Source organism: Tenrec ecaudatus, chromosome 8 (genome assembly GCF_050624435.1).
Source record: "Tenrec ecaudatus isolate mTenEca1 chromosome 8, mTenEca1.hap1, whole genome shotgun sequence".
NCBI lineage: Eukaryota > Metazoa > Chordata > Mammalia > Afrosoricida > Tenrecidae > Tenrec > Tenrec ecaudatus.
The window spans coordinates 10,817,237-10,842,375 of NC_134537.1; the positions used below are offsets into that span (position 1 = coordinate 10,817,237).

A 25,139-nucleotide genomic window follows, 5' to 3' on the forward strand; every position below is an offset into this window, starting at 1 on the left:
GCTAAGACTAACCAAAGAGTCTGAAAACGCCGAAGATAAATGACCCAGAAGGCCACTTTTGAACACAAAGACTCCACCCTATGGGCTGGTGCGTGGTCATTGGCGCGATGAGGGAAACGCTCAACCCGTCGGCTGGAGTCCCCAAGGAGCGCATGGCATGGGGAGACAGCAGTGCTTGGACCAGGCAGAGAAAACAGAGGCACCAGTTATACACTCAAGAAGGGCTGTCTTGATGAAGGGTCTTAGAGGATGATGAGGGGCCCTGGATGAGGTCCCTGGGCCTCGGACCACCCACTGGTGATGCCCTCCCCACTGTAGCGCAGCGCTAATCCAGAAGGGTTCTCACGGGTGAGCACTTCAGCGACAGTGCCTGGGACCCAGCACATCTGTGCACAGAGTTAGAGCCTTTCCCGCCAGCACGTCGAGCGGGACAAGTGTGGTCCCACGCCCTTACCTTCTTCAGCTCGTCCTGGAGGCTCTGCGCGTTCTCTTCAGAGGACATACATTCCTTCTGGTTCTCAGACTCTGTCTTGGGCTCGGACTCCTGGTCCTCCCCGGAAGATGTCTCCTTTTCACTCATTTTCATGGCAAACTCATACCACCTGTTTCTCAGTTTCTCCTCCGAGCTGTCGGTGCGGCTCCTGGGGTGCTGCGCCTCATTGCTGATGTCAGTCTCGGATGAATCACCCAACACCTACGTGAAAGTCAGAAGCATGAGACGGGAGGGCCTGTGCTAGACTGACGAGCAAAACAAACCGAGGTGGATAAGAAAGAGCTTTATATCAAAGAGCAGTTGTATATTGAGAAACCGTCTCAGCCCAGTCCAGATCAAGTCCGTGAGTCCGATATTAGCCCACAGGTCTGAGACTACTGCATAAATTCCTCTTCAGACTCACAGCACAGGCAATGATGCCGAATGCAGGAAGCGCACAGGCCGGTGGATGGAAAGTCTTGTGGCTCCAAAGCTGCCGTGGGTCTCCACGCGGCTCTTCAACAGGAAGTTGAAACAGAGAAAGAGAGCTCTGTGTGGCTTGTCAACAGGAAGACCAAGGCAGAGGGAGGAAGTTCCCAGAATCCTCATGAGAAGGCCATGCCCACAAGGAGGCATCCTCAGACTTCCCTTCCTTGTCACTTTTCCTTTGTCACATGTGTGTACACTCTGCTCAATAAGCAGGCAGCGGCGCACCTGTACTCAGAAAAGGGTCTGGATTCCATCAGGATTTTCATTCACAAGATGTTTAGTACGTGCTCTCCAGGGGGTGTGGGCAATGCCATGTTGGGCAAACCTGGCCAGTCCCTGTCCCCTCCCCGCCATCCTTCACTCATACAGAGCTCTATGAATTCTCATGGTGGGAAGTGGAGAGCGAGAAAAGCCAGGGGCCTCCGTCAGCCCCGCAAAGCGCCCTTAGATCAAAAGAGTCTCAGGTTGGGTGGCCACCCTGTGGAAAAGATACTATAATTGAGATTCACTGAGAGTAATCATTACCAGGCCCAGAGGGAGGGTGGCAGGAACAATATTCCTGGCAGAGGGCACAGATTTTTTGAGATGGTGAGAGGTTCTCATGGTAGGGTGGGTGCATGACATTCCTTTCACAAAGACAGTCCCAATTTAGGGATTACAGACTGGTCCTACTGTTCATTCAGAGATGGTGCCCAAAAGTTTTTCTCTGTGAGCAGGCCCAGGGCGCTCCAGGAAGACACAGAGATTGGGACCCTTCCCATCTTCTCGACCTTAAACTGGACAGATGTGTATGGCGTTTTAGAAAGGAAAGCCTCAGTGCATGCGGGTCCTCTCAAACCAGTTCCAGGATTTTTGTTTTCTTTTTGTGTTGGTTAATTTGCAAGGTTCGAGATTTCCTGGTTTCAACTTTTTCTTCTGGGTCTCCCGAAGAACCCAGAGAATGTTTGCTTATTTTAAAATACAGAATGAAACTCATTCTATTTTTCAATACCTGTGGGTTCATTGGATTCTTTTCATAAATCAAAGATACACGATGGAGTCTTTGTGATCTCAGCTTTTTCTGTCTCTTGAAGCATTTCACTACTTCATCAGCCTGGGAATTGGTTTACCGTGACTCATCAATTCTCCCCACTCACACTAAAAGAGACTACAGAAAAGAATGATGGCATTGCCCAGAAAGATGATTCAAGAGTGAAATGCATCATTGCTATTTTGAGTCTCTTTTGTGCTTTTATTACAAAAGAGTTGAGAATTCAAAACTTTTCACAATGGCATCAAGAAGAACACAACACGGACAGAGAACAATCGGAGGGTGACTCAGAGGTTGGATGCCAAGCAAAGAAGAGCATCCCTCAGGATTCTCACAAAGGAGTGAATTGTGGAAGTGCAATCTCAGCCTGAGCATCTTCAGACGACAGTGTCTGAGATATAGAGCTTCATGTAACTCGATGCACACCAGGGTCACGGTGGCATCTAGCCTGTCCATCCAGCCATAGCCTGATGTTGACTCCTTGTGGGCGTGGTCTTCTCCTAAGGAGGCTCCTGGGAACCTCCCCCTCATGCCTGTGAGCCATTCTGAGACCTGCCAGCGGCCTGTGATGCTTCCACCACCATTGGATCCATAAGACTTTGCATCCACTGGCCTCTGCTCTTCCTACATTCTGCATCATTGCATGTGGCTGCTTGAGTCTGAAGAAGGACTTATGGACTAGTTAGTATCAGGCTTATAGGCTTGATCTGGACTGGGCTGGGATGTTTGCTTGATATATAATTACTCCTTGATATAAAGCTCTCTCTTACACATATATGAGTGTCACTGGTTTGTTTCTCTTGTCAAACTAGCCTAAGACAGCATCCTATCTTCCAAACACACAAATCAATCAGTAAACAATATATATATCATATGGCAAAAAAGGAAATACATCATTTTCATCCCATTGGCCAGTCAACATTTTGTGATAAGAAGCTGGACCCTCTTGTTTGTTGCAAGGACGTCCAACATCTTTCTTCCATTGATATGTTTATGCATCAAACACTGTAGTGGCGCGAACTTTCTTAACATGGCTCTTATTCCCGTATGCTTGTAACTCCCACCAAAGGGTTGAGTGGGGTTCTTCAAACAGGTCGAGCGCAACACTCCTGGAGGGGATGGGTCAGTTTTGTTAGCACCCGCTGACTATAAGGAGGAGCCGTCTTTGAAAGAGGACAACAGCGGGAAGCCTGGGGTCATCTGAGGAACCTTATCTCTGTCTGAGGTGGTGGAGGCTGAGAAGAGAAGCACTGGAGACTGAGCATGGAGACTATGGGACTGAGCAAGACGATGGGATTGTAAAACAGAAGGCTTCCCGGTCCAGAAAGGCAGAGGACAAGGGACCATGTGGCTGAGGACCAGAAAGAGACTTGGTTGGTGGCTGAGGAGAGGTGTTTCTGTGGACCAGTGACTGCGCCCTTACTGTGTGTTGATGCTGGCATGTGGCAAATTATTAACTGCTGTAACGAGCCCTGGTGGGGGAGTGGTTACACATTGGTCTATCATGCACACAGTCGTCAGTTCAAACCCACCAGCACCTCTGTGTTACAAAGACTGGGATTTCTACTCCCATAAGCAGCTACAGTCCTGGAAACCCATGGGTTGTGGTGGTGGGGGTCTCTATGAATCAGCATTGACTCAATGGCAGTGAGTTTGAGGTTTTTAAAAAATCAACCTCTATATTTATAAGATTGTCTGTGAGTTCTGCGTGGCCATGCAACAAGGCATTGGACCCAGCATAGAAGCAGGGTGCTGTGGGAGAAATGGTTGGTGTCAGCGGAGGGAAAGCAGAGAAGGAACATGAAGGTAAGCTGCAGGGGGTCAGGCGGGGTCCCCAAGTCACTTACTGCAAATGCATCTGTTATGCTTTGTAAGCGGGAAACGCCGAGGGTTGACATCGATTGAGGGGTGATTAGAAGGAAGCAGGTGAAGGAGGAATGAAAATCGACGAAGACAGCAATGGCAAAGACTGGGTCGACACAGAGCCCCTGGATCCAGAAGGCAAAGGGAGACAGACATCTCGTTCTTTCTTTTTCTGTTTCTGATAGAGGGGTCAGGAGAAGCTTTGAACTGCGGACTGTGCGCATCATAGGCCACGTGTAACCACTACACCACCAGGGCTCACTAGAACAGTTAATAAGTTACCACATGTCAGCATCAGCACACACTACCACACAACTACAATTTCCTCCATGGCTTCTCTTTCACTCTGGCTTGGGCATCATCAACCAACCAACCAACCAACCAACCAACCAACCAACCAACCAACCAACCAACACAAACTCACTGCCATCGAGTCCACACCAGGGAACTCCTAGAGACCCTGGAGACATAGTGGGCGTTGGGCTGCTAACCACAAGGTCAGTTGTTTGAAACCATCAGCTACTCCCAGGGAGAAAGAAGAGGCTTTCTACTTCTGTGAGGAGTTACAGTGTTGGAAACCCACAGGGGGCAGTTCTAGCCTGTCCTGTAAGGTCACTATGAGTCCTTGGGCATAGAGACTGTGAAATACTCATTTTCAAGGCTAAACTAGTCCCAAGGAAGCCATGGTAGTATTGCGATTTCATGTTGGGCTGCTAACTGAACGTTCAGCAGTTCGAAGCCACCAGTTGCTCTGAGGGAGAAAGACGAGGCTTTCTATTCCCGTAAAGAGTTCAGAGTTGCGGAAACCCACAGGAGCAGTTCTGCCCTGTCCTTTAGGGTCGCTGTGAGTTAGCCTGAGTGTTTAGTGAAAAGAGTCCCAGAGATGAGACTTACTTAATGTGGTGGGCCGGGCTTCATGCCTTTTCACGTACCAGAGGTACGGCAGGACTCTGAAGCGTGAGTCAGCTTGACGCAGGACGCACTCAGAGCACATACATGGAGCACCTGCTAAAGCAGAGCCCACAAACATGAGGAAGCCCCTCCATGAGATCGGTGGACTCGGTGGCTGCAACGACAGGCTCACACCCCGACCGCAACTGTTGGGAGGGCACAGGAGCGGGCTGTGATTTGTCCTCTTGGACCGAGGGCTGCTGCGAATTGGAGCTGGACTCCGCAGCCCCCGACAGCAACAACAAGAAACACGTACAAGTGTCGATCTTGTTGTCGCTGCTTTTGTTCGGTGCCACGCGTTGGCTCTGGCTTGTGGCAACCTGAGATGTAACCCAACGGTACACTGCTCAGTCAGTTTGCAGGGTGGTGGCTCGTGTGTTTCAATGACTCTTCAAGCGATGCCGCTCATATCTGAGCTGCAGCAGGACCACCCAGGCTGGGCACATTTCACCAGAGCGTCCACATGAAGAGAGGCTATCTGTGGTAGGTACATAAGCTTGCAAAGGGGTGGAGTCTAGCCTGTCAATCAGGTTGTAGCTTGATGACCTCATTTGGAGGTGCCACGGAGATAACCAGCTCACTGGAGGCCAGATACACAAGTACTCTCTTCTTTGTCTATCTTCCTGCTGACAGGACACATGGAGCTATGCACGAGCCCTGGAGCTGGAGGAACCAAGTGGAGACCCACACCAGTGCTGATGTGCTTCCACTGCCACTGGATCCACTAGACTTTCCACCCATGGGCCTGTGAGCTCTCTTCCTACATTCACATTGCATGTGTTATGTGAGTCTGAAGAATTTACAGACTGGTAACAGACATATGGGCTAATATCGGACTTACGGACTTAACCTGGACTGGGCTGGCATGTGTTCTTAATGTACAATTTTGCTCTTTGATATAAAGTTCTCTCTTACACCCATATGAGTGTTTCTGAATTTGTTCCTCTGGTCAACCCAGACTGACACTATCAAAAGCAAAATATGGAAATCTACTTCTGAAAACCGGCCAATGGAAACGTGATGGATAAAACACTCAGGAGTAAATCTCCTTCCCAGTTACAAGTCCAATCAAACCTGTTACCACCGATTCCGAGGGAGCAGAACACCACCACTGGGCTCCCAGCTGTGAGGAAGCAGGCCGCCACGTCCTCCCAACCAAAACACAGATCTCACTTCCACCAGTCATCTCTGACGCACAGAGACCCGCAGCACATCTCTGACGCACAGAGACCCGCAGCACATCTCTGACGCACAGAGACCCTGCAGCACATCTCTGACGCACAGAGACCCTGCAGCACATCTCTGACGCACAGAGACCCTGCAGCACATCTCTGACGCACAGAGACCCTGCAGCACATCTCTGACGCACAGAGACCCTGCAGCACATCTCTGACGCACAGAGACCCGCAGCACATCTCTGACACACAGAGACCTTGCAGCACATCTCTGACGCACAGAGACCTGCAGCACATCTCTGACGCACAGAGACCCTGCAGCACAGGCGAGCACTGCCCCGTAGCTGCACACTTCACCAGACTAGAAAGCCTCGTCTTTCTCCCACAGAGCAGGCAGTGGCTTCGAACTGCCCAACGCATAACTTCCTAGTGAAATCAATGGTAAAAAGATGCACATGACTTGAATAGGAAATGGGCAGCTCCCTGTTGAATTTAGGGGAGGTCATGACAGGGGAAGGGAGGTTACTTTTTAAAAAATCATTTCATTGGGGGCTCATCTTTGATCTAAATTCATATATCTATCCATTGTGTCAAACACATTTATGCATTTGTTGCCATCATCATTCTCAAAATATTTTCTTTTGACTTGAGTCCTTAGTATTACCTCCTCATTTTTACCTCTCCCTCCCTCACGAACCCTTGATGATTTATAAATTATTATTATTTTTCATGTCTTACACAGTCTGATGTCTCGGAATTTCTTGTTACCTATCCCCCCAGAAGGGGGTTATATGTAGATAATTGTGATCAGTTCCCCCTTTCTCTCCCTACCTTCCCCTTCCCCTCCTGATATGGCTACTCTCATTATTGGTCCAGAGGGGTTTATCTGTCCTGGATCACCTGTGTTTCCAGCTATGATCTGTACCAGTGTACATACTCGGGTCTAGCCAGATTTGTAAGGTAGAATTGCGATCATGATAGTGGGCAGGGGAGAAAGCATAAAAGAGCTAGAGGAAAGTTGTATGTTTCATCAGTGCTATACTGCACCCTGAATGGCTTGTCTAGAGGCAGTTAGTTTTTAGAGCCAGTTGGAAACCTGGACTTGGCATCCAGAAAAGATTAAGAGGCTATCAGGCTGTTATATATGCACAGGTGGTGTAGTGGTTACACAGTGGGCTGTGATCCACAAAGCCGGCAGTTCAAAACAACCCGCCACTCCACAGGAGAAAGATGGGGATTCCTACTGTCTCAGGAACTCACGGGGGGCAGTCTTGCCCTTTCCTATTATGGTCGCTATGAGTGGGCATCAATTTGATGGCAATGAGTTTTGTTTTGAAGTCAGTGAACAATACTGAGAAACTTACGTGGCTTGAAAAACCCAAACACCACACAGAATGGAATTTCTCTAGGGCATGCTGGCTGACGGTAGGCGAGTCGTGTAGGTGGGCATCACGTGCTTCACGTTATCTCCTGGACATCAGGACGGCCTGTCTGTGGAGCATCGTCTCCAGCCCGCCTCCTCACCCACTGGCTTGCGCTCATGTCGCGGAAACAGCACTTTGGGAACAAGAGAGCGATGCTTTCCGTTTCCCCGCCAGTCTCCTTCCCTCGCCTCTTGAGTTTCGTAGGCTGACCCATACGTGTTGCAGCCCAGAGAAGAAAACAGATCCAGAACCAAGAGATGCAGCAGCAGACTCCGGGGCCCCAGGAGCATCTCACCAGCTGCTGACAACAAGGTAGCAGGTGGTCTAGACACGAAAGCTTCCCGTTCAAAAGCCAGACTGACTTGAGGCCTCCGCCAGAGGAGGAGGCAGCCTTGGAAGCTTAGCGCTCTGGCTGGTGAGAAGACGTGCGAAGTATATGCACCAAGTGCCAATCCCAAAGTGGATGGGGGAGAAGGTAGGTAGGGCGTTACCCCATTAGAGGAGATAACTGGATTTGAATTGCTTTCCAACAGTGATTCTGGAGAAGTCCCGGGGCTGCCACCATGTCCTCTGCACCTGTGCATCTCCACGATTAGGGGACAGCCACACCAGAGCCCGTCATCACCCAGCCGTGGCTCTCAGAGGCCCAGGTGGGGGGTCCCAGGGATTCCTAGATGCCTCTGTAGCAGGGCCAGGTACGATGGCTCACGGTGCTGGCAGGCGAGCTTCTCAGAGGGTCTCCAGGTGGGAACGAAGTCGCTGCCCTGAGGCTGTGGAGAGGGGCCACAGCTAGTGGAAGCACCCAGGTGCGGCCGGAGGGAAAGCTCCTGTGCCCTGACTGAGCTGACAAGGAGGCGTCGTCCACAGGTGCTCAGCACCTGGGCCTCTGCTGCAGACACCCAAGGGAGGAAAGAGGGCTGGTGGACCAGGAGCCCCTTCCTGAAGAAGCCTGTAAGGACCAGGCTGGGGGTGGGGGGCTTTTCAGTTCTAAGACACCTGCAGGGGAGACAGCACCGGAAGCTTTTCCATATACTGTCAAGATGATGATGAGGGAGAATGTGAGAGGTCGAAAGTCTCAGTTTTATCTGAAAAACTGTTTTGAATGGAATTTGTTTGCACCTCCGGGGTCGACATGCATCTTGGGCTGGTTAGTTTGCAAGCCTCCCTCAGAGACATTGCCGGCACTAAGCAAACATCGCAGTAGAGTGAGCCAAATGAATGTTTGGCTTTCCCAGTACAGACAAAAATTATGTCTGCACAATGGGCACCCCTCACAGAAGGGTCAAAGGCCGGGATGAGTCAACCAGGGTGCAGTACAGCACCGATGAAACACACAATAGTCCTCTGGTTCCTTGAGGCTTCCTCACCCCCCACTATCATGACCCCAGTCTTGCCTTTCAGTTCTGGCTAAACCAGAGCATGTGCACAGGTACTGATAAGATACAAGAGCTCAGGACACACGGAATCCAGGAGCAGGAATGGGATTCGTGATACCAGGAGGGTAGGGGGAAGGTGGGGAGAGGAGGGGAAGAAGGGAGAACTGATCATAATTATCAACACATTCATTCTACCCATGTGTGTGTGGGAGACAAAGGTTGGTGTAAGATATGAAAATAATGATAATTTATAATTTAACAAGGAGTCATGAAGGTAGGAGTGGGGGAGGGAAGGGAAATAGAGGAGATACTTGCACCTAGAACAAAGTTCACGTCGTGTCTATAGGGAGGTCAACTGGCCAAGTGTGGAGTTTGATCCAGCATAATCAAGATTACCATGGTCTCTGCCTGATAGTCAGGCTGTTTGGGACTCTTGCCTTTGGCTAGAATGTATCTGCCAGAGGCTCGGTCTGACGAGAGCTACTCTGCAGATGGGGCTTGGGCTTGCACAGTTTTCCACAAACTTGGTGTTCACAATTCTAGCCCTGATACTATCCTCTTCACCTTATTGGAATATTGTAATCGCCATCTTTGGATCACACATCTGGTCTGCTTCTTCCTTGTGGTACAATGCATGACCACTACACACCAGGGCCTTTGGATTGGGCGTCTAAGCTAATGTCCTGCAGATGGCTATGGGGACTCAGCATGGAGACCTTAATGCTGTGGAGAGTCAGAGTAAACAGCAAGGTCCTCCCTGGTGTCCGGAAGGTGATGCCCAGGGCAGGGGCTGGAGTGGAGATGTGTCCCTGCAGGCTCACATAGCCGAAAACAAGCCAGCATGTTTCTCCCATTCAATGGTAACCACCTCTCACACAACTAACTAACTAACTAACTAACTAACTAACTAACTAACTAACTAACTAACTAACTAAGGTTTCCAATTGCAAAACTAAAAATGAGTGGAAGTCAGCCGGCTGATAGTCAATGAATGGGAAAAAGCTTGCACTCTACACCAGGGCATGGAGCAGGAATGAAAAACAAACACAGGCATTTAGAGACCTGCCTATTTTTTCCTCTCCTGAGTGGTCAGGATAAATCTTGTCCCCATCTGCCTCCAGTCGTCTCTCCAACTCAAACCCTGCTCCAGAAACGTAAGGTGAAATGAACACACAACAAAGCAAAACAATTGCCAAGCTAACAGAAGTCATCTGCAACAGCTGAGTCTTTCACTGTGAGGATGGGCACGCCTTTTAGAGTCTTGAAGGACAAACCCTTTGGCCAGTCCTCAGAGTATCCAAGGACAAACGCGATGCCCAGTATCTCTCTAATTTGGCATAGGTGCTCTGGGGGTCTAGTAGGCTACTCATTGGGCTTCTGACCACAAGGTCAGCAGTTCAAACACCAGCGCTCCAGGTCAGAAAGATGAGGTGTTCTACGCCCGTAAAGATGGACAGAAAGCCACGGGGGACAGTTCTATCCTGCCCTCCAGTGGCGATATGTGTTGGGATTGAATCGATGGTAGTGGGTGCTTGAGTTGGAGTCTGGCCCTTCCCAACCACAGGTAGGTGGACAGAGAGATGAGCTGGGGGGGGGGGGTTGGGCTTGGGGTTATTGCATCCTGAGGGATGTGGCTATGCCATAGAAAGCCCTGGCCTGGAAATGGCTGAAACCCCCAGGAGAGTCCGGTGAAGTTCATTTACTCACTGGGCGTTCATCCACTGCTCACTCATTAAACCTGTGGATGTTCTTAGCCGTCTATTAAAGAAGCAGAACAAGGCCAGGAGAATATTGTGAGTTGGGAGTGGGTGAGGGCTCCAATTTTAAACCAACCCCTCACTCTCAGGTTAATCCCAGCATACGTGACCGCATGTCTGTCCATGTAGAACTGCAGTCCACAGGGTTTTCAGTGGCCAAGTTTTTGGAAGGACATCACCAGCTCTTTTCCAAGACACCTTCTGGCTGGATTTGAACCTCCAACCCTTGGGTTAGCAATGGAATGTGTTTACCATTGGCATGCCCCCTCTCAGTTTGCATATGACACGATCACTGGGAATGAGGAACCTCTGATAGATAGAGGCAAACAAAGGGATGAAGAGAGGATTAGTCTCATTCAAGAACCATCTAACAGGCAAAGTTAGCAGGGAGCCTGCCGAAAAACACCGTGGAGCAAAAGAAACCAAAGTTAACTTCCATGCTTCAAGTGATGTTTATAGAACATCAGGGCAGGATGCTGGATGGTGGTTTTGCAAGGAGAGTTAGGGACCAATCATTGTCACGAGGGAGTGCAGAAAGGATTGGTGATCTGTATCCACACAAAGTGACTGGAGCGTGAGAGGAAAAGGGAGACGGAGAGAGTTGACGATTGCAGGACCGAAAGCCTGGCTGTAGGATTAGAACGGCCTTTGAGGCGAGCAACATCAGCATTCACACAGGGAATCAAACAGGTGACGTGGAGGGGAGAGTTTGGTAGATTTCCTCACAGGCTGAGGAAAGGATCCAACCGAGAGCAGATCCCCAGCATGCAAGACAGGGGGGAAAGTGTCAACATGTGAATGACGGGCAGTCTAGGAAAAGGAATAGCCAACAAGGCAGAGGAAAGGTGTGTCCTGGTTTTGAAAAAGTACCTGAGTGGCACAAAAGAGCGAACACCTACTACTCTGGCACAATGTGAACTTTGTAAAGATTCATCAACTCCAACAGAGAGGTAGGAGAAAGGAAAAGCATGCCCATAGGTGGGGGGAAATGGTATGATTTCAGGGGTTGGTTTTTTTCTTTCAGCACAAAATGCCAAGAGACAGTAAGATACCTCCTGTGGTGTTGGAGGGAAAGAGATTCTGACCAGGGAGCCTGTCTCCAGTCTGTGGCCATCAGGAGGTTGGAGCTTAGTCAGATCAACGAGTGTGCTCAGCAGTTGATGATGATTGGTTACACAGATGGTTGATGTGCAAAGGTATGTGCAAGGTGAGATTTGAGGCCAGGGATAAAGGTAGCTACCTGACCAGCTGTCTGCATCTGCTCATCATGGCAGCAAAGTGGAGGTTAGCAGGGAATTAAAACTCAGGAAGACACCAGGCCACTCCTAGGAGATGAGCCCCATGCGAGACTAAGAAGAGGCAGGAATTTACAAATACCAAAGAGGGAGAGAGAGAGAGAGAGAGAGAGAGAGAGAGAGAGAGAGAGAGAGAGAAACTGGGTTGACAACAGAAACAAATTCATAGACACTCGTGTGTATATAAGAGAGAGATTTATATACAAGAGCAGTTGAATATCGAGGAAACATCCCAGCCCAGTCCAGATGAAGTCCATCAGTCTGATAATAATTAACCCACATGTCCAATACCAATCTACAAATTCCTCTTCAGACTCACGCAACACATTCAATGACACTGAATGCAGGAAGATCACAGGCCAGTGGGTGGGAAGTCTTGTGGATCCAGTGGTGGTGTAAGCATCTCCGTATGGGTGTGGGTCTCCATGTAGCTCCTTCAGCACCAGGGCTCTGGCTGCCATCAGCCTGTCTTCATGTGGCTTGTCAACAGGAATGTCTCCCAGGGAGTGACAGTGTGTGTCATGCCTCCAGTGATCTATTTATATCCTAAGTGCTTCCAAATGAGGTCATCAAGCTGCGACCTGATTGACAGGCTAAACTCTACCCCTTAACTCTTGAATTGACAACAGATTATTTAACTGCCACGGAGGGAGAAGACACCAAAGATAACATTACATATTGGAAAGGGTGCCGAACCAAACACCACCACACCAAACCCGTGGTTGTTGAGTCGGTTTGGCGGACAGTGACCCACTTGCCACAAAGTAGAACTGCTCCACCTTGACGGTCCTTGACCACATTCTTTATGGAAGCAGGTCCCCCAGGTGTTTCTTCCTGGGCACACAGCTACGTGGGTTTGAACCAACAGCCTTGAGGTTAGTAGCTGAGTGCAAACTGTCTATGCCACCGCATGAAAGTTAATGTCAGGTTGTCGCCACTGTGAGACGATGAGAAGCAGAAGGAAGTGCAGAGAATGGATAGGAAAAATAAAGTCGTCGTTACTGAAGATATTGCGCTTATCCTCCTGGAACAGCCCAGGGAAGCAACAGAAAGGCTACCAGAATTAATCAGAGAACCAAGGTGGGCTGCTAAAAATATGCAGACATGGTAGCAGTAGTTCCCTACACACCAGCAGCAATCAATTAGAACATGTCGCAGAGCGAAAAGATCCCACTCACAACATCAGCAAAGAGTACAGCATGCTTAACCCAAACTACCTACCCAGAAATGTGTAAGAGCTTTGACGAACACAGCAAAGCTGATGACAGGAAATGGAGACCAGTAGCACATCCATACATGTACCAACCGTTCCCGAATGAACACACACACACCCACATTCGGCGCCATTACAACAAAACCTTTCAAAGTTCTTTTGGACAACTTGAAAGGCAGACTTTAAAAACCATTTAAAGCAGTATAGGATCAAAATACTTTGGACATGCTGTCAGGAGAGACCAGTCCCTGGAGAAGGACATCCTGCTTGGTAAAGTAGAGGGGCTGCAAAGGGGTAGAGGGGCTCCCTCAAGGAGACGGGCGGACACCGAGGCTGCAGCCATGGGCTCATGCACAGGAACAATTGTGAGGATGGCGCAGGACCTGGCAGTGTTTTGTTCTGGTGTGCGCCGGGTTTCTTGGGGTTGATGGCACCTGGCAACATCAGGATTGGAAAAACCAATCAAACAAACAAAACCCCAAAAGACTTTCATACAGTGAAACCTGTGAGAACTGGAACTTGATGGGGCCATCTAGGAAAAACTTTGCCTTACCCTTTGTTCCACTGCTCATTTTGGTGGAAAAGTACAGTATTTGAGTGGCCCTTCTAGGGCAGGTTTCTGCCTTGCACGGGGTGTGTTACTACAGTTTTTACGGTAACATTATCATCAACCAAACAACAGGCGTGAAGGGAGGAGAATCTATCAAAGTATGCCGGAGTGCAGTGGTTCGGCTCTGGACTGCTAACGGGAAGGTCAACGGTTCAAACCCACCAGCCACTCGGGGGGCGGGGGGGGGGGAAGATGTGACGGTCGGTTTGCGTGAAGCTTTATTGCCTTGGAAACCCAATGGGGCTGTTCTGCGTAGTCCTGTTGGGTCACTAGGAGTGGAAAGCCACTGGACAACAACAGACTTTAAAGAAGGATTTTATCAGATTTAGGTGACTAGGTAAATGGGACAAAAGAGATAGCTTTTTAAAAAGGTTATATAAATAGAAGGTTAAGAGATACTAAAGAGCATTTAAGGCAACCAGGTAAAGTATAAATTAGTAAATGATTATTTGAGGATAAATGCCCACTTTGAAAAACAATGACTCAATTGTACCTTATATTACTGTTAATTTTTACCTTATCTGATCCAGAAAACTACAGCCAGATTAAGGGCTAAGTGTAGCATACAAATCTATAAAGCGTTAGGGACAAACTAGGAAAATAATCTTATAATCTCAGATATTTAAAAAGCCTTCTTATACAAGGTACAAAGTAAGACATAATAAAGAAATTAATGGAAAAATGATCACTAACAGAGTCATCTGAAATTATTAAAATGTTTTTGTACACAAATTTCCCCCCAAAATAAGACAGTGTCTTATATTAACTTTTGCTCCCAAAGATTGCGCTAGGTCTTATTTTCAGGGGATGCCTTATTTTTCCATGAAGAAGAATATGGTACACATTTATTGTTTTATTAAAAGAGACCTCACACTTCCTGTCTGCTCTGCCTGTGCTGTGGCCAACAGTGAGGTGCACAGCGGCGCCCGCCACTACGGTCCAGAGTCTAGAGTTAGGGTAGCTTCGGGGGGCCTTATTTTGGGGGGGATGCCTCATATTTCAGCAAGAGGCATAATTGTAAGTAGGTCTTATTTTTGGGGATGTCTTACTTTTCGAGAAACAGGGTATATACATAAATCAAGTAAAGGGCAAAGTGACAGATTATTTTCAATGTCTGGCCACCAAAGGATTAAAATCTATTGAATCAGTGCAATTAAAAATTGAAGCTTAAACTCATGAGCAGGCATCTAAGTAGCCACCACTGGTCTCCGCTTTTCCAGAAGAAAGAATGATGACTCGCAAGAGACTCCTGGAAACAATTCGTCCAATGGACCAATGAACGACAGACACATCCGTTCCCACATCCTCGAGACCAGGAGAACTAGCTGGTGTCCAGCGACCACTACCAACAACCATGGAAAGAAAGGCTCACATTAGATGGCTTGGATATAATGGGAGAAAATGTGGGACAAACCCCCAAAGCATAAGGTTCTGGGCTTTATTGGTGGGGCCCCCTGAGACTGTGGCCCTCTGGCATCATTCGGGTCTGGAACAGAATTCACCTTCGCGTTAGACTAATCCTGTGGCTCATAATCAAGATCAAACAGGCCAAGTTCAGGAGCTTATACAGAAGGACTGCAACACTTGCCGGAATTCAAGATAAAACGTTAACAAAGAAAAAGCTTTCTTTCAGCTGGGTTTGCTAGTCTGCGATGCAATGCCGTCGCCCTCTTGTGGGCGAAGAGGACATTGCCCCTTGCTCAAAGTCAAGACTCAAGCTGGAAGACAACTCTCCAACCGTTTGAGCATCAAGGAGCGAGCTTCAGGCACCTAGTCACAGGCATACGTGACGTCTCATCTCTCCGAGAGGGGATCATGTGAGAAGCCCTCTAGCATATTTCTTGAGGCAAGTCCTCCAGAGAAACGGGACCATGGTGCCCACCCAAGCTCAACAGCAATAGTTCACAATGGCTTTTCACCTTGAGATTTTCACTGGAAGCCGATACCACTTCCTGGAAGACTGATAGCAGACTCAGAGAGGAGAATTGGGTTCCAATAGCCAAGTTCCATGACCCATGAGCCTCCAGGCCCATAAGCACTTCAGTGGGAGCCCGAGGATCAGGGATTGAGCTGGCATATTGACGGAAGGTGAGTATATCAGACACGGGTCACGCCCCAGGCCAGATCTCCTGGACCTACATGGGTCCGCTGCCAGAGTGGGGGGCTGTTTCTAGCTACCTGGTAGTCCCCCACCTCGGACCCAGGTCACTTTCTTTTCTGCTTGAGAGATTTCTTAGACTGCATGCACTGAAATCTGGCAGAGTAAGAAGTTAATGCCCGTCGTGTGTCGGGGCAACCGCCCACCATTGGTGTCTGAGGAGACATGCTGTAATCTCTCTGTACTCTGCAGTGAGAATTCTGAGATTCCTCAGCAGGACTGAGACCCCATTGCTTGTCCCTGCCACGGAGTCAATTCCAATGCACACGACCCAACATAGGGTTTCTGGGCCTTTGTGAATCTTTATGGGAGCAGGCAGCCTCATCTTTTCCCATGGAGTAGCTGGTGGGTTTGAACCATCAACCCAAAGGCTGGTAATCCAACACCCACCTCACAGCACCACTGGCGAATCTTAATCAGCCCTCCTCACCTCCCTGTCTCAACTCCGTGCAGTGGGATCACCTCCCACATAAATTGCTGCCAGCTGCTGGAGAGTGGGACCTGACTCATCTCACGGTGAACCTGTGCCCAAGGGCGCTTTTCGTGGGCTGCTTTTACGGAAGCACACTGCTAAGTTTTCCTTCCTGGTCGCTGTTTGTCTGGAAGCACTGCTGAAATCTGTCCGGCCCTGCAGTCACACACACACACACACACACACACACACACACACACACACACACACACACACACACTCACACACTCCCTCTGCTGACAGATGTGTGGTAGCTGTGATCTCCGGCATGGAGAGGGAGAGTTCTAGGAGCGCTATCCCTCACCCCACTCACACACTGCCGTTGCACGCTGTTGAGAGGATTCCAATCCCTTCTGACCCTGGACAAGAGGAGAGGCCCTGCAAAGGTCATCTGTCCTGGGAGAGAGCACCAGCTGTCTGCACATAAACGGCCTACCATCTGAATCCTTGACTTTGGGGTCTGTTTTAGGAGGTGTGGTAGTTACACAATCTGGGGTCAACTTAAGACTATTAAGAGTGAAGGGGTGGAGCTTAGCCTGCCAATCGGGTTGCAGCTGGGTGACCTACTTTGGAGGCACCAAGGAGACAAATAGTTTACTTGAGGCCAGGCACACTTTCTCTCTGCTTCCTCTCCCTGCGAGACATTCCTGTTGACAAGCCACATGCAGGCATACCGATAGCGCCGGTGTCCTGGAGCTGGAGGAGCCTCGTGGAGACCCACGCCAGTGCAGAGATGCTTCCACCGCCACTGGGTCCAAAAGACTCTCCACCCACTGGCCTGTGATCTTTCTTCCTGCATTCGGCATCATTGCATGTGCCGCGTGAGTCTGAAGAAGAATTTATAGACTGGTAACCGACATAGGGGCTAAGATTGGATTTGTGGGCTTGACCTGGACTGGGAAGTTTTCTTAATGTCCTATTGGTCTTTGATATAAAGTTCTCACATACATGTGAGTGCCTATGAATTTGTTTCTTTAGTCATTGAGGACTAACACAGGTGGAAATCGCAGCTGGCTATTGTGGGAGGTGCAATGACGCTCAAGCTTGAAGCGTCCAGCTGACGGAGATGAGAGCAATGATTGCAGGCCCAAGAAGACCATGGTGACCTAACCAGATTTTCCTTATGAGGGCGCAAGTTCAAATACTGCAACCACTTGCTTCCGACTCACAGCAATGCCATGGGACAGAGTAGAACTGCCTCTGTGGATTTCCGAGGCAGGCAAGTGCATTGAGAGTAGAAAGCCTCTCCTGCATCGTTACTAGTGGTTTCGAACTGCTGACCTATCGATTAGTAGCTCAACGTGTAACCCACTACATCACTAGTGCTCCGTATTGCTTCCATCTTAAAAAACCAACCAACCAACCAACCAACCAACCAACCAACCAACCAACCAACCAACCAACCAACCTAACAAGCAAGCAAGCAAGCAAGCAAGCAAGCAAGCAACCAACCAACCAACCAACCAACCAACCAACCAACCAACCAACCAACCAACCAACCAACCAAACCAAACTCACTGCCTTCGAGTCAAGGCCGACTCATGGTCTCTACAGGACAGGACAGAACTTCCCCATAGCTTCCAGACCCGGGCCTCTCTTAGCCACAGGGGTTTGGAGGAAGATGTGTTCTACTTAAAAACACATGTGTGTCCACGAGTGGTGGGGGTAGGGTTTGCACCCAAGCAATGCTGTTACCTGCTGGGGGTCCAGGTCCGGGCGATGGGTGCTGGGGTTAGACAGAATTTCCTTGTCCCGGGGCTCTTCCAAGCCCACCCGGGCCCTCCTCCACCTCCGAGCTCGTCGGTCGGCGGCGTGGGGGGTTTCATCCGGCTCGCTGCTGTCGTCGGAGGTCTCCCCACTGGCCTGGGGGTTGAAGTTCACGTCCAACTCTCCCTGTGGACGCACCTTCTCTGTAGGGCTCCTGGCCGGCTTCCTCTGCAGCCAGCACAGCCTGGCTCGTCGCCCGGCTTCCCGGGATGAGCTGGCAGAAGAGGTCTCCGAGTCTGAGCATACTGCCTCGGGGTGCGGGGAGAGCACCATCCGTGGGGAGGCCTCAGAGGGGCTTTGGCCAGGGACTCGGGCCAGCATGGGCTGCGGCTGGGGGTTTCCCCGCAGTCCCTGGGGTCTTGGGCAGAGCTTGCTCAGCGCTTCGCTCCAATCAAAGTCCTCCTCGCTGTCGGAGCCCATCTCTTCGTAGGCGGACACCACACTGGAGGCGGCCTCCAGGGCATCGAAGGTCCCGCTCTTGGGCTGGGCCAGCAGGCGGGCGGGGGGCAGCGCACCATCCTGCAAGGCTACCCAGTTCCCATCAGGACTCTGCAACACTGGAGCCAGGTCTGTGGGGCGAGAAGCCAGACTGGGGGTTTATCTACAACATACATCACCTTTCTAGAAAAAAAATAAAATATGATTACTCAGCCCCCTGCCGGCAATGAAAATCATTTGTAATCTAGACATTCTCCAGGACTGTTTGTAGAAGCCCCCAGCACAAAGTCAGGGGGTTGATTCCAACCCTACAGGGCAGGGTGGGCCTGTCCCTGTGGGTTTCTGAGGAGGTAACTGTTTACAGGAGTAGAAAGCCTCATTTTGACTCCTGAGTAGGAGGTGGCAGTTTTGAACGGCTGACCTGGCTGGTGGCAGCCCAACACGTAACCCTCCATGCCACCAGGGCTCCAGGATGATTCCAGAGTCCCCCTACCCCCCAAGGGGGTGGGGATGCAAACTCTGGTTTCTGCCCTAGGGAGCAGTTCTATTCCATCCCAGTACTCAATGCAGAGGGTGTGTTGTTGTTTTCTGGTAGAGAAAGGTGGGTGTGTTTCCACTTGCCGGTCTCCCCATGACTGGTGTGTCTGCCGACCAAGAGGAAAGGCCCCATGACATGAGGTCCCTTGAGGTTTCAGGCCCCTAGAGCTTCTTGGAAGGAGAGGAACTGTATGCCCAGGGCAGTCCTGTTTCATGGCATCCCGGTCCCCAGCCACTCCAGTCTCTCAGGGCCCTAGGCTGGGATGGGGGGAGACAGGCAGAAGGAAGGTGTGGAGCTGGTAGCTCTGGGTCCTCCTGCTTTGACCTCAGTTTCTCAGATGCTCATTTGGAGGGAGGTGGCTTCCCCACTTGCCTTGCTCCACTGGACAGGCCCAGTGTCTGCAGGTAAGACCGCTAACAACTCCCGCTCTGTGCAGAAAAGGTGCATGTTTATTTTTCACACTTCCTTAAGGGACGGCTTTGAAGCATGGAAGAGGTTGGTGTTTCCGAGCGCATTTTACAGACGAGGGGGGAGCCCAGGCGAGGGGCATGAGGAACTCGCTAGTGGTCACAGAGCTGGCAGTTAACTGTAGGAGCTGGGAGCAGGTACATCTTCTGACCCCGGGGCTGTTTGTGGCTCTAGAGCAGTGGTTCTCAACCTTCCTAATGCTGAGACCCTTTCATACAGTTCCTCATGTGGTGGTGAGCCCCAACCATGACATTATTTTCATTGCTACTTCATCACTATCATTTTGCTACTGTGATGAATCGTCGTGTAAATATCTGATAGGCAGGATGTATTTTTATTGTGACACATTGAACATCATTAAAGCATCGTGATTCATCACAAAACAATATGTAATTCTATATTAAGAAATATTTATGTGCTTTCCGGTGGTCTTAGGTGACCCCGTGAAAGGGTCATGACCCACAGGTTGAGAACCTTGGATCTAGACCATGGTGGGGTGGTGCTGGCTGGCTGTGCAGTGTGGCCGGAAAGGCCTGCAGGAGTGCTCAGAGGGGTGGTCTGGGCTCTGGTTGCCCGGACTAGGTCCGTGTGGAGCATCTGCGAAGAATACTGGCTGGATCCCCAGGCCTGTTCTGCAGGTGGGGCTAACAGCCGCTTGGCTTTGTTTTGACTGAAGGCAAGTGGGCAGCAGCTTTGTGCCTCTGTGTCTGGGAGTGGACACAGGGGAACTCACTTGTGCAATCAAGTTGCTTTTTAGAAATGTGAACACTGCCTTCTGGATTTGTGATTTGCTCACAAGGCTAAATTTTGGTATGTATGTGATTTTGTTTAAAGGTGGGAGACAACTTGCTTCCATGCAGGCATGGACAACACGAGCTCATGATGTTTGGGATCTTAGATGTCTCTGAACCCTGAGGGAAACAGAAGGATTTCTCCCAAGTTGTCTCCCTCAAATAGATGCCAAACTTAGCTGTTTGCGAACGACTGTACACTTGGAGGTCATGAGGAGTAGATCAGGGGTCATTCTCCCTAAGAGCTACCAGCCATCTAGAGCAAGCAGACACCACTGTTTATCCCACAAGTAGGGCCCACTCCCTTCTGATCAGGATAGTAGTTGTCTGTTTCCTTGTAGGAGACCCCAGAGAGGTCAAGCCTGCCCAAGGGGGACCATGGTTAGGCCGCCATCATGAATCTAGGGTCCGCCCATCTTGTCACATGTATACCCCTAGACCCTCCCCTTCCTATGACACATCCCTAGCTCATCCCCTTCCTGTCACGCTCATGCCTAGCGTACATCCCCTTCTATGATGTATATGCCTATTGTACTGTCCCTTCCTGTGACGCGTGGAATCACACCCCCTGAAGCACATATAACGCTTGGTTAGCAATAAACGGGGTCCTCCAGCCTCCTGCCGAGTCTCCACCCCCTTCCCCTCGGGCCACGCTGTGTGTGGACCTGGCTGGTAAGATCATGGCCATCCAGGAGGCGAGCACGCTACCATGAAATGTGTCCAAATTCATTATTTGATTCTCTCTTCTATCTCTCATGCTCTCGATGACTTTAATAAAATCTTTATATATCTCAACCGTCCAATGGTGCTTACTGAACCCATGATTAGTGGTGGGGGGGCAGGCAACCCCCACTCTAACCGCAGAACCCCAGTGTCCCAGTTCTTATCCTCCATCCAAGGTAGTGGTGGTGCTTGTCAGGGAGCGTGGCTGGAGAAACACAGGAAGTAGGTCACACGCAGAAGCTGGCTGTACCAGGCTAGCGACTAGTGCTTCTCCAAGAGTTCTTATAGGATATCCTCATATGCCCCGTGGAAGGTGAGTCCCTCTTTTGGGTGGGAATTTTCATGGGATGGGGGGAGGTGAAAAGAGAAAGGGGGAAGAGGGGAAGAGGGTGGGGCTAGAGCAAAGAAAAGTGGACGACGGGCTACAGATACATCCATATGCTGGGCAGCAGGGGGACAGACAGACATGCCCGGGAAGGAAAAGAGTTTTCTTTTTTTGGGGGAAAGAGATTTTAAAACCCAAAGCACACCCATCAATCAATTGTCATCTGCCTCCCACGTCTCCCCAGCATCAGGGCTTCTCCCGATGGACACTCAGGCTAACCCTGCAACAGTCTGTTTGGGAAAATCTTGAGAAGGATTTTTTTTTTTAAAGCCTCAAAGTCCCATGCTGCTTCTGAGCCTGATAACAGTGGCCTGATTCTGTCTGTATAGCTGTCCTTTACCCTTCCCCCCTTGGACGTGAGAAATGACAGCATGCAGGGGCTATGATGCTTTGGGTGGGTGGGTGGTGGTGGTGGTGTGTGTGTCTAGAGCCGGCGTGCAGCATGGGCTGAGAATATGGTTAATGATGATTATGCTCCTAGCTCCCATTCAACGTAGCCATTTAGGCTTGGGGGGAGGGTGGGCTGGGGCCAGCTGTGACTTGTCCTCCTGGAAGGACAAAGACACACCTCTCAGCCCACCTTGAGCAGGCTGCTGGATACCTGGCTCACTTGCACACCCTTGCTCAGAGCACTCCCCTCCTTCTAGGGCTCTTCAGGAATGTTGGACTGAATCAGAGGCCTGAATTCCTCAGGGTGAGGAAGAAAGGGCGGCACTCTATGGGGTAACTTGGTGGCCCAGCTCCCCTGAGTTGTCACACTCTGATTCGGATGTGTGAGAAGCAGGGATGGCACCTGGAGCCCCAGACCTATGAGATGCTGCTTAAAACAGTTACTTGAGTTGTGCAGCCTGTCCATGCTCCTCCAGCTGGGCAGCGAGGACTCTTCCCGGGGGCGCTGGCCCTGCTCCCACTGCTGGCTCCAGGCCATGTCCTGAGAAGAAGTCTTCAGGGCATCTTCTGCTGCCAGTGAGCAGGCCGACAGGGACCGCTGTGGAAAGGAGAGCAGGGGCAAGGGGTCAATTGGCCAAGCAGCTTTTAGGGTGGAAGTGTGGAGGGTGGGGACATCATGCGCCATGGCCCCCTGCGATGCTGCTGAGGAGCCTGGAAAGCTGCCAGTCTGCACCTATCACCTCCCAAAGCCACGGACGGCTCCCTGCTGCTCCCATGGCAAGTTGGCCAGGCTGGCTAGAAAGCCATGCAGCGGAACCTGGCACAGCCGGCTCCTGCTGATCCACCCATCATCCCACCCAACCATTTTGCCACGCCCACTGGGCATGGTAAACGGCTCTGGGAGATGTGAAAAATGAAACACGCAAGCCCTTCCCTGGGAGAGCGCCAGCCGAGCCAACAGAATGTTACACACAGCCACACCGTGAGCGCCGTCATAGTGAGTTCAGACGTGCTCAGGCTGCAAACCTGAAACTCCTACAACATGCTCCAGTGTAACCCCTGGGGAGCCCCTTAGCACACTCTGAACACGTCGTCGAGCAGTTCAAATCCACTCGCTGCCCCGTGGGAGAAAGATGAGGCTGTCTCCTCCTCTCATCTCATCTTCTCAGAAACCCGTAGGACAGTTCTCCTCTGTCCTGTGGGTTGCTCTGAGTTGGCCGCAAGTTTAAAGGAGGTGAAAACAAATTGGAGGAGAAGGGGTGGGGACGGGACAGGCAACAGCTTTCAGTGGTATCTTAGCAGCCGTGGAGCTCAGCTGTGGTTGGCAGAGAGTTTCATCCAATGGGAAGAGACCCATTCTGATGAAATGACCTTTGATCGGTTATCTATTTTGCTCTTCCCAGGCTCTTTTAATTCCCTTTATCCATGAACTCTTTGAGGGCCCCTTGTAAAGAAGGCTCTAAGCTGTGAACTATGCCATGGGTCACCCCCACATTCCTTCACACCCCCATCCATTTGGGTAGAGGACAGAGCGCAGGGATCTCCAAACTTGCCTGTCAATGCCCTGGCCCAAAGGTCAAGTGCGCACACCCCACTTTAACCCCCATTACCATCAAGCCGATTCAGACCCAGAGTGGCACTATCGGACAGTGTCGTGTTGACCCCATAGGCTTTCCAGAGCTGTCAGTCCTTACAGAAGCAGACTGCCCGCAGAGCTATTGGAACCCCCTGATGGCCGGGGCTTCCTTGGTGCTCATCTGTGTCTTTTTGCCCGTGTCCCCACCACACTATGAGCCACTGAGGGCAAGGATGGCATCCTGTTGGTGGTGACATCCTAGCATCCAGCACTGTCACCTGTGAGGCATTGAGAACCAACCAAGGTTTGCTGTGGAATGGAATGTGATTTGCGGTATGCCAACAGGATGGGGTTTTCAGATGTTTCTACTTTTTATTAATCATTTTATTGGGGGGGGGTCTCTTACAAATCATATAACAATCCATCATTCAATGGTATTAAGCACACTTGTACATAGGTTACTGTCAACATTTCCAAAACATTTTCTTTCTACTTGAGCTCTTTTCCCCCTCCCTTCCTCACCCTCCCTCCCTCTTGGATGCTTGATCAGTGATATATTATTGTTATTATTTTGTGTCTTACACTGTCCATTGTCTCCCTTCACCCACATTTCTGGTATTCATCCCCCTGGGGGGTGGGGGCTATATATCCAAAATTAGACTTGGTTCCCCTTTCTTCCCTCCCACCCCCACTATCCCCTTACCCTCTTGATATCTCTACTCCCACTACTGCTCCTGAGGGTTTCATCTGTCCTGAATTCCATATCTGTACCAATTTGTGTACTCTGGTCTAGCTGGTTTTGTAAGGTAGAGCTGGGTCATGGCAGTGGGGGAGAGTGGGAGAGGAAGCATTCAAGAATTAGAGGAATGATGTGTGTTTTGTCCTTCTGATTTTTTAAAAAAACAACCTTCCTGGATAAAATTGGGGAGCAGGGGGAAGAAGTACAAGGCTGTCTGCTATCACCCCACTTACATCATGAAGGGTGAGGCGGCACACTTTCAGCCCCCTGTGGCTCCCTCCACTCAGGGTATAGCCATCACCTATCCATCCTCTGGCCCTGACCCGCTCGGATGACGCGGCCTACTAACCACCAGGAAGCTCAAAGATCCCCTCAGGTGTTCACAATGTCCTTCACAGACCAGAGCACAAGACTGGCGGTCTTTCAGGAAGTGAAATTATTAAAATAAACACAGGGAAGAGCATTTGGTGCAACACCCGCTCCCCGTGTGTTCAAGGGCACACACCTTGACAACCAATCTTTTCACCCTGAGCTGCAAGACTCTCCCCCACTCACGCCACCTCGCCCCCGTGTAATCTATGGCTCTCTCTCTCCATGGCATGGTGAACTGCCCTGCAGCCTGTACATGCCCCCAAGGTGGGCGGGGGGGGGGTGTTGTCAGTGTGACCCTCCATCTCACTGGTGTCTGAGGAATAATAAAGGGCTGGCGGCCCCTCTGTTCTGTATTGTTGGGGCAGTAGACTCTGTATTGTCCTGCAGTAGATTCTCTGTATTGTCCTGCAGTAGACTCTCTGTATTGTCCTGCAGTAGACTCTATATTGTACTGCAGTAGACTCTGTATTGTCGTGCAGTAGACTCTGTATTGTCCTGTAGTAGACTCTCTGTATTGTCCTGCAGTAGATTCTCTGTATTGTCCATCAGTAGACTCGGTATTGTCCTGCAGTAGACTCTGTATTGTCCTGCAGTAGACTCTCTGTATTGTCCTGCAGTAGACTCTGCATTGTCCTGCAGTAGACTCTCTGTATTGTCCTGTAGTAGA

General features: G+C 50.3%; 1 protein-coding gene across 1 annotated transcript in view; it reads right to left on the minus strand.

The window, feature by feature from the left end:
- MYRIP (myosin VIIA and Rab interacting protein) overlaps nucleotides 1–25,139 on the minus strand; it is a 279,856-nt gene that overhangs the window by 55,036 nt on the left and 199,681 nt on the right. Inside the window, exons 8-10 of the mRNA XM_075555859.1 lie at nucleotides 22,230–22,383; nucleotides 17,981–18,621; nucleotides 455–694 (exon numbers count right to left, since the gene is read on the minus strand). Coding sequence (XP_075411974.1) covers nucleotides 455–694; nucleotides 17,981–18,621; nucleotides 22,230–22,383 — 1,035 coding nt within the window. The remainder of the gene's footprint in view (nucleotides 1–454; nucleotides 695–17,980; nucleotides 18,622–22,229; nucleotides 22,384–25,139) is intronic.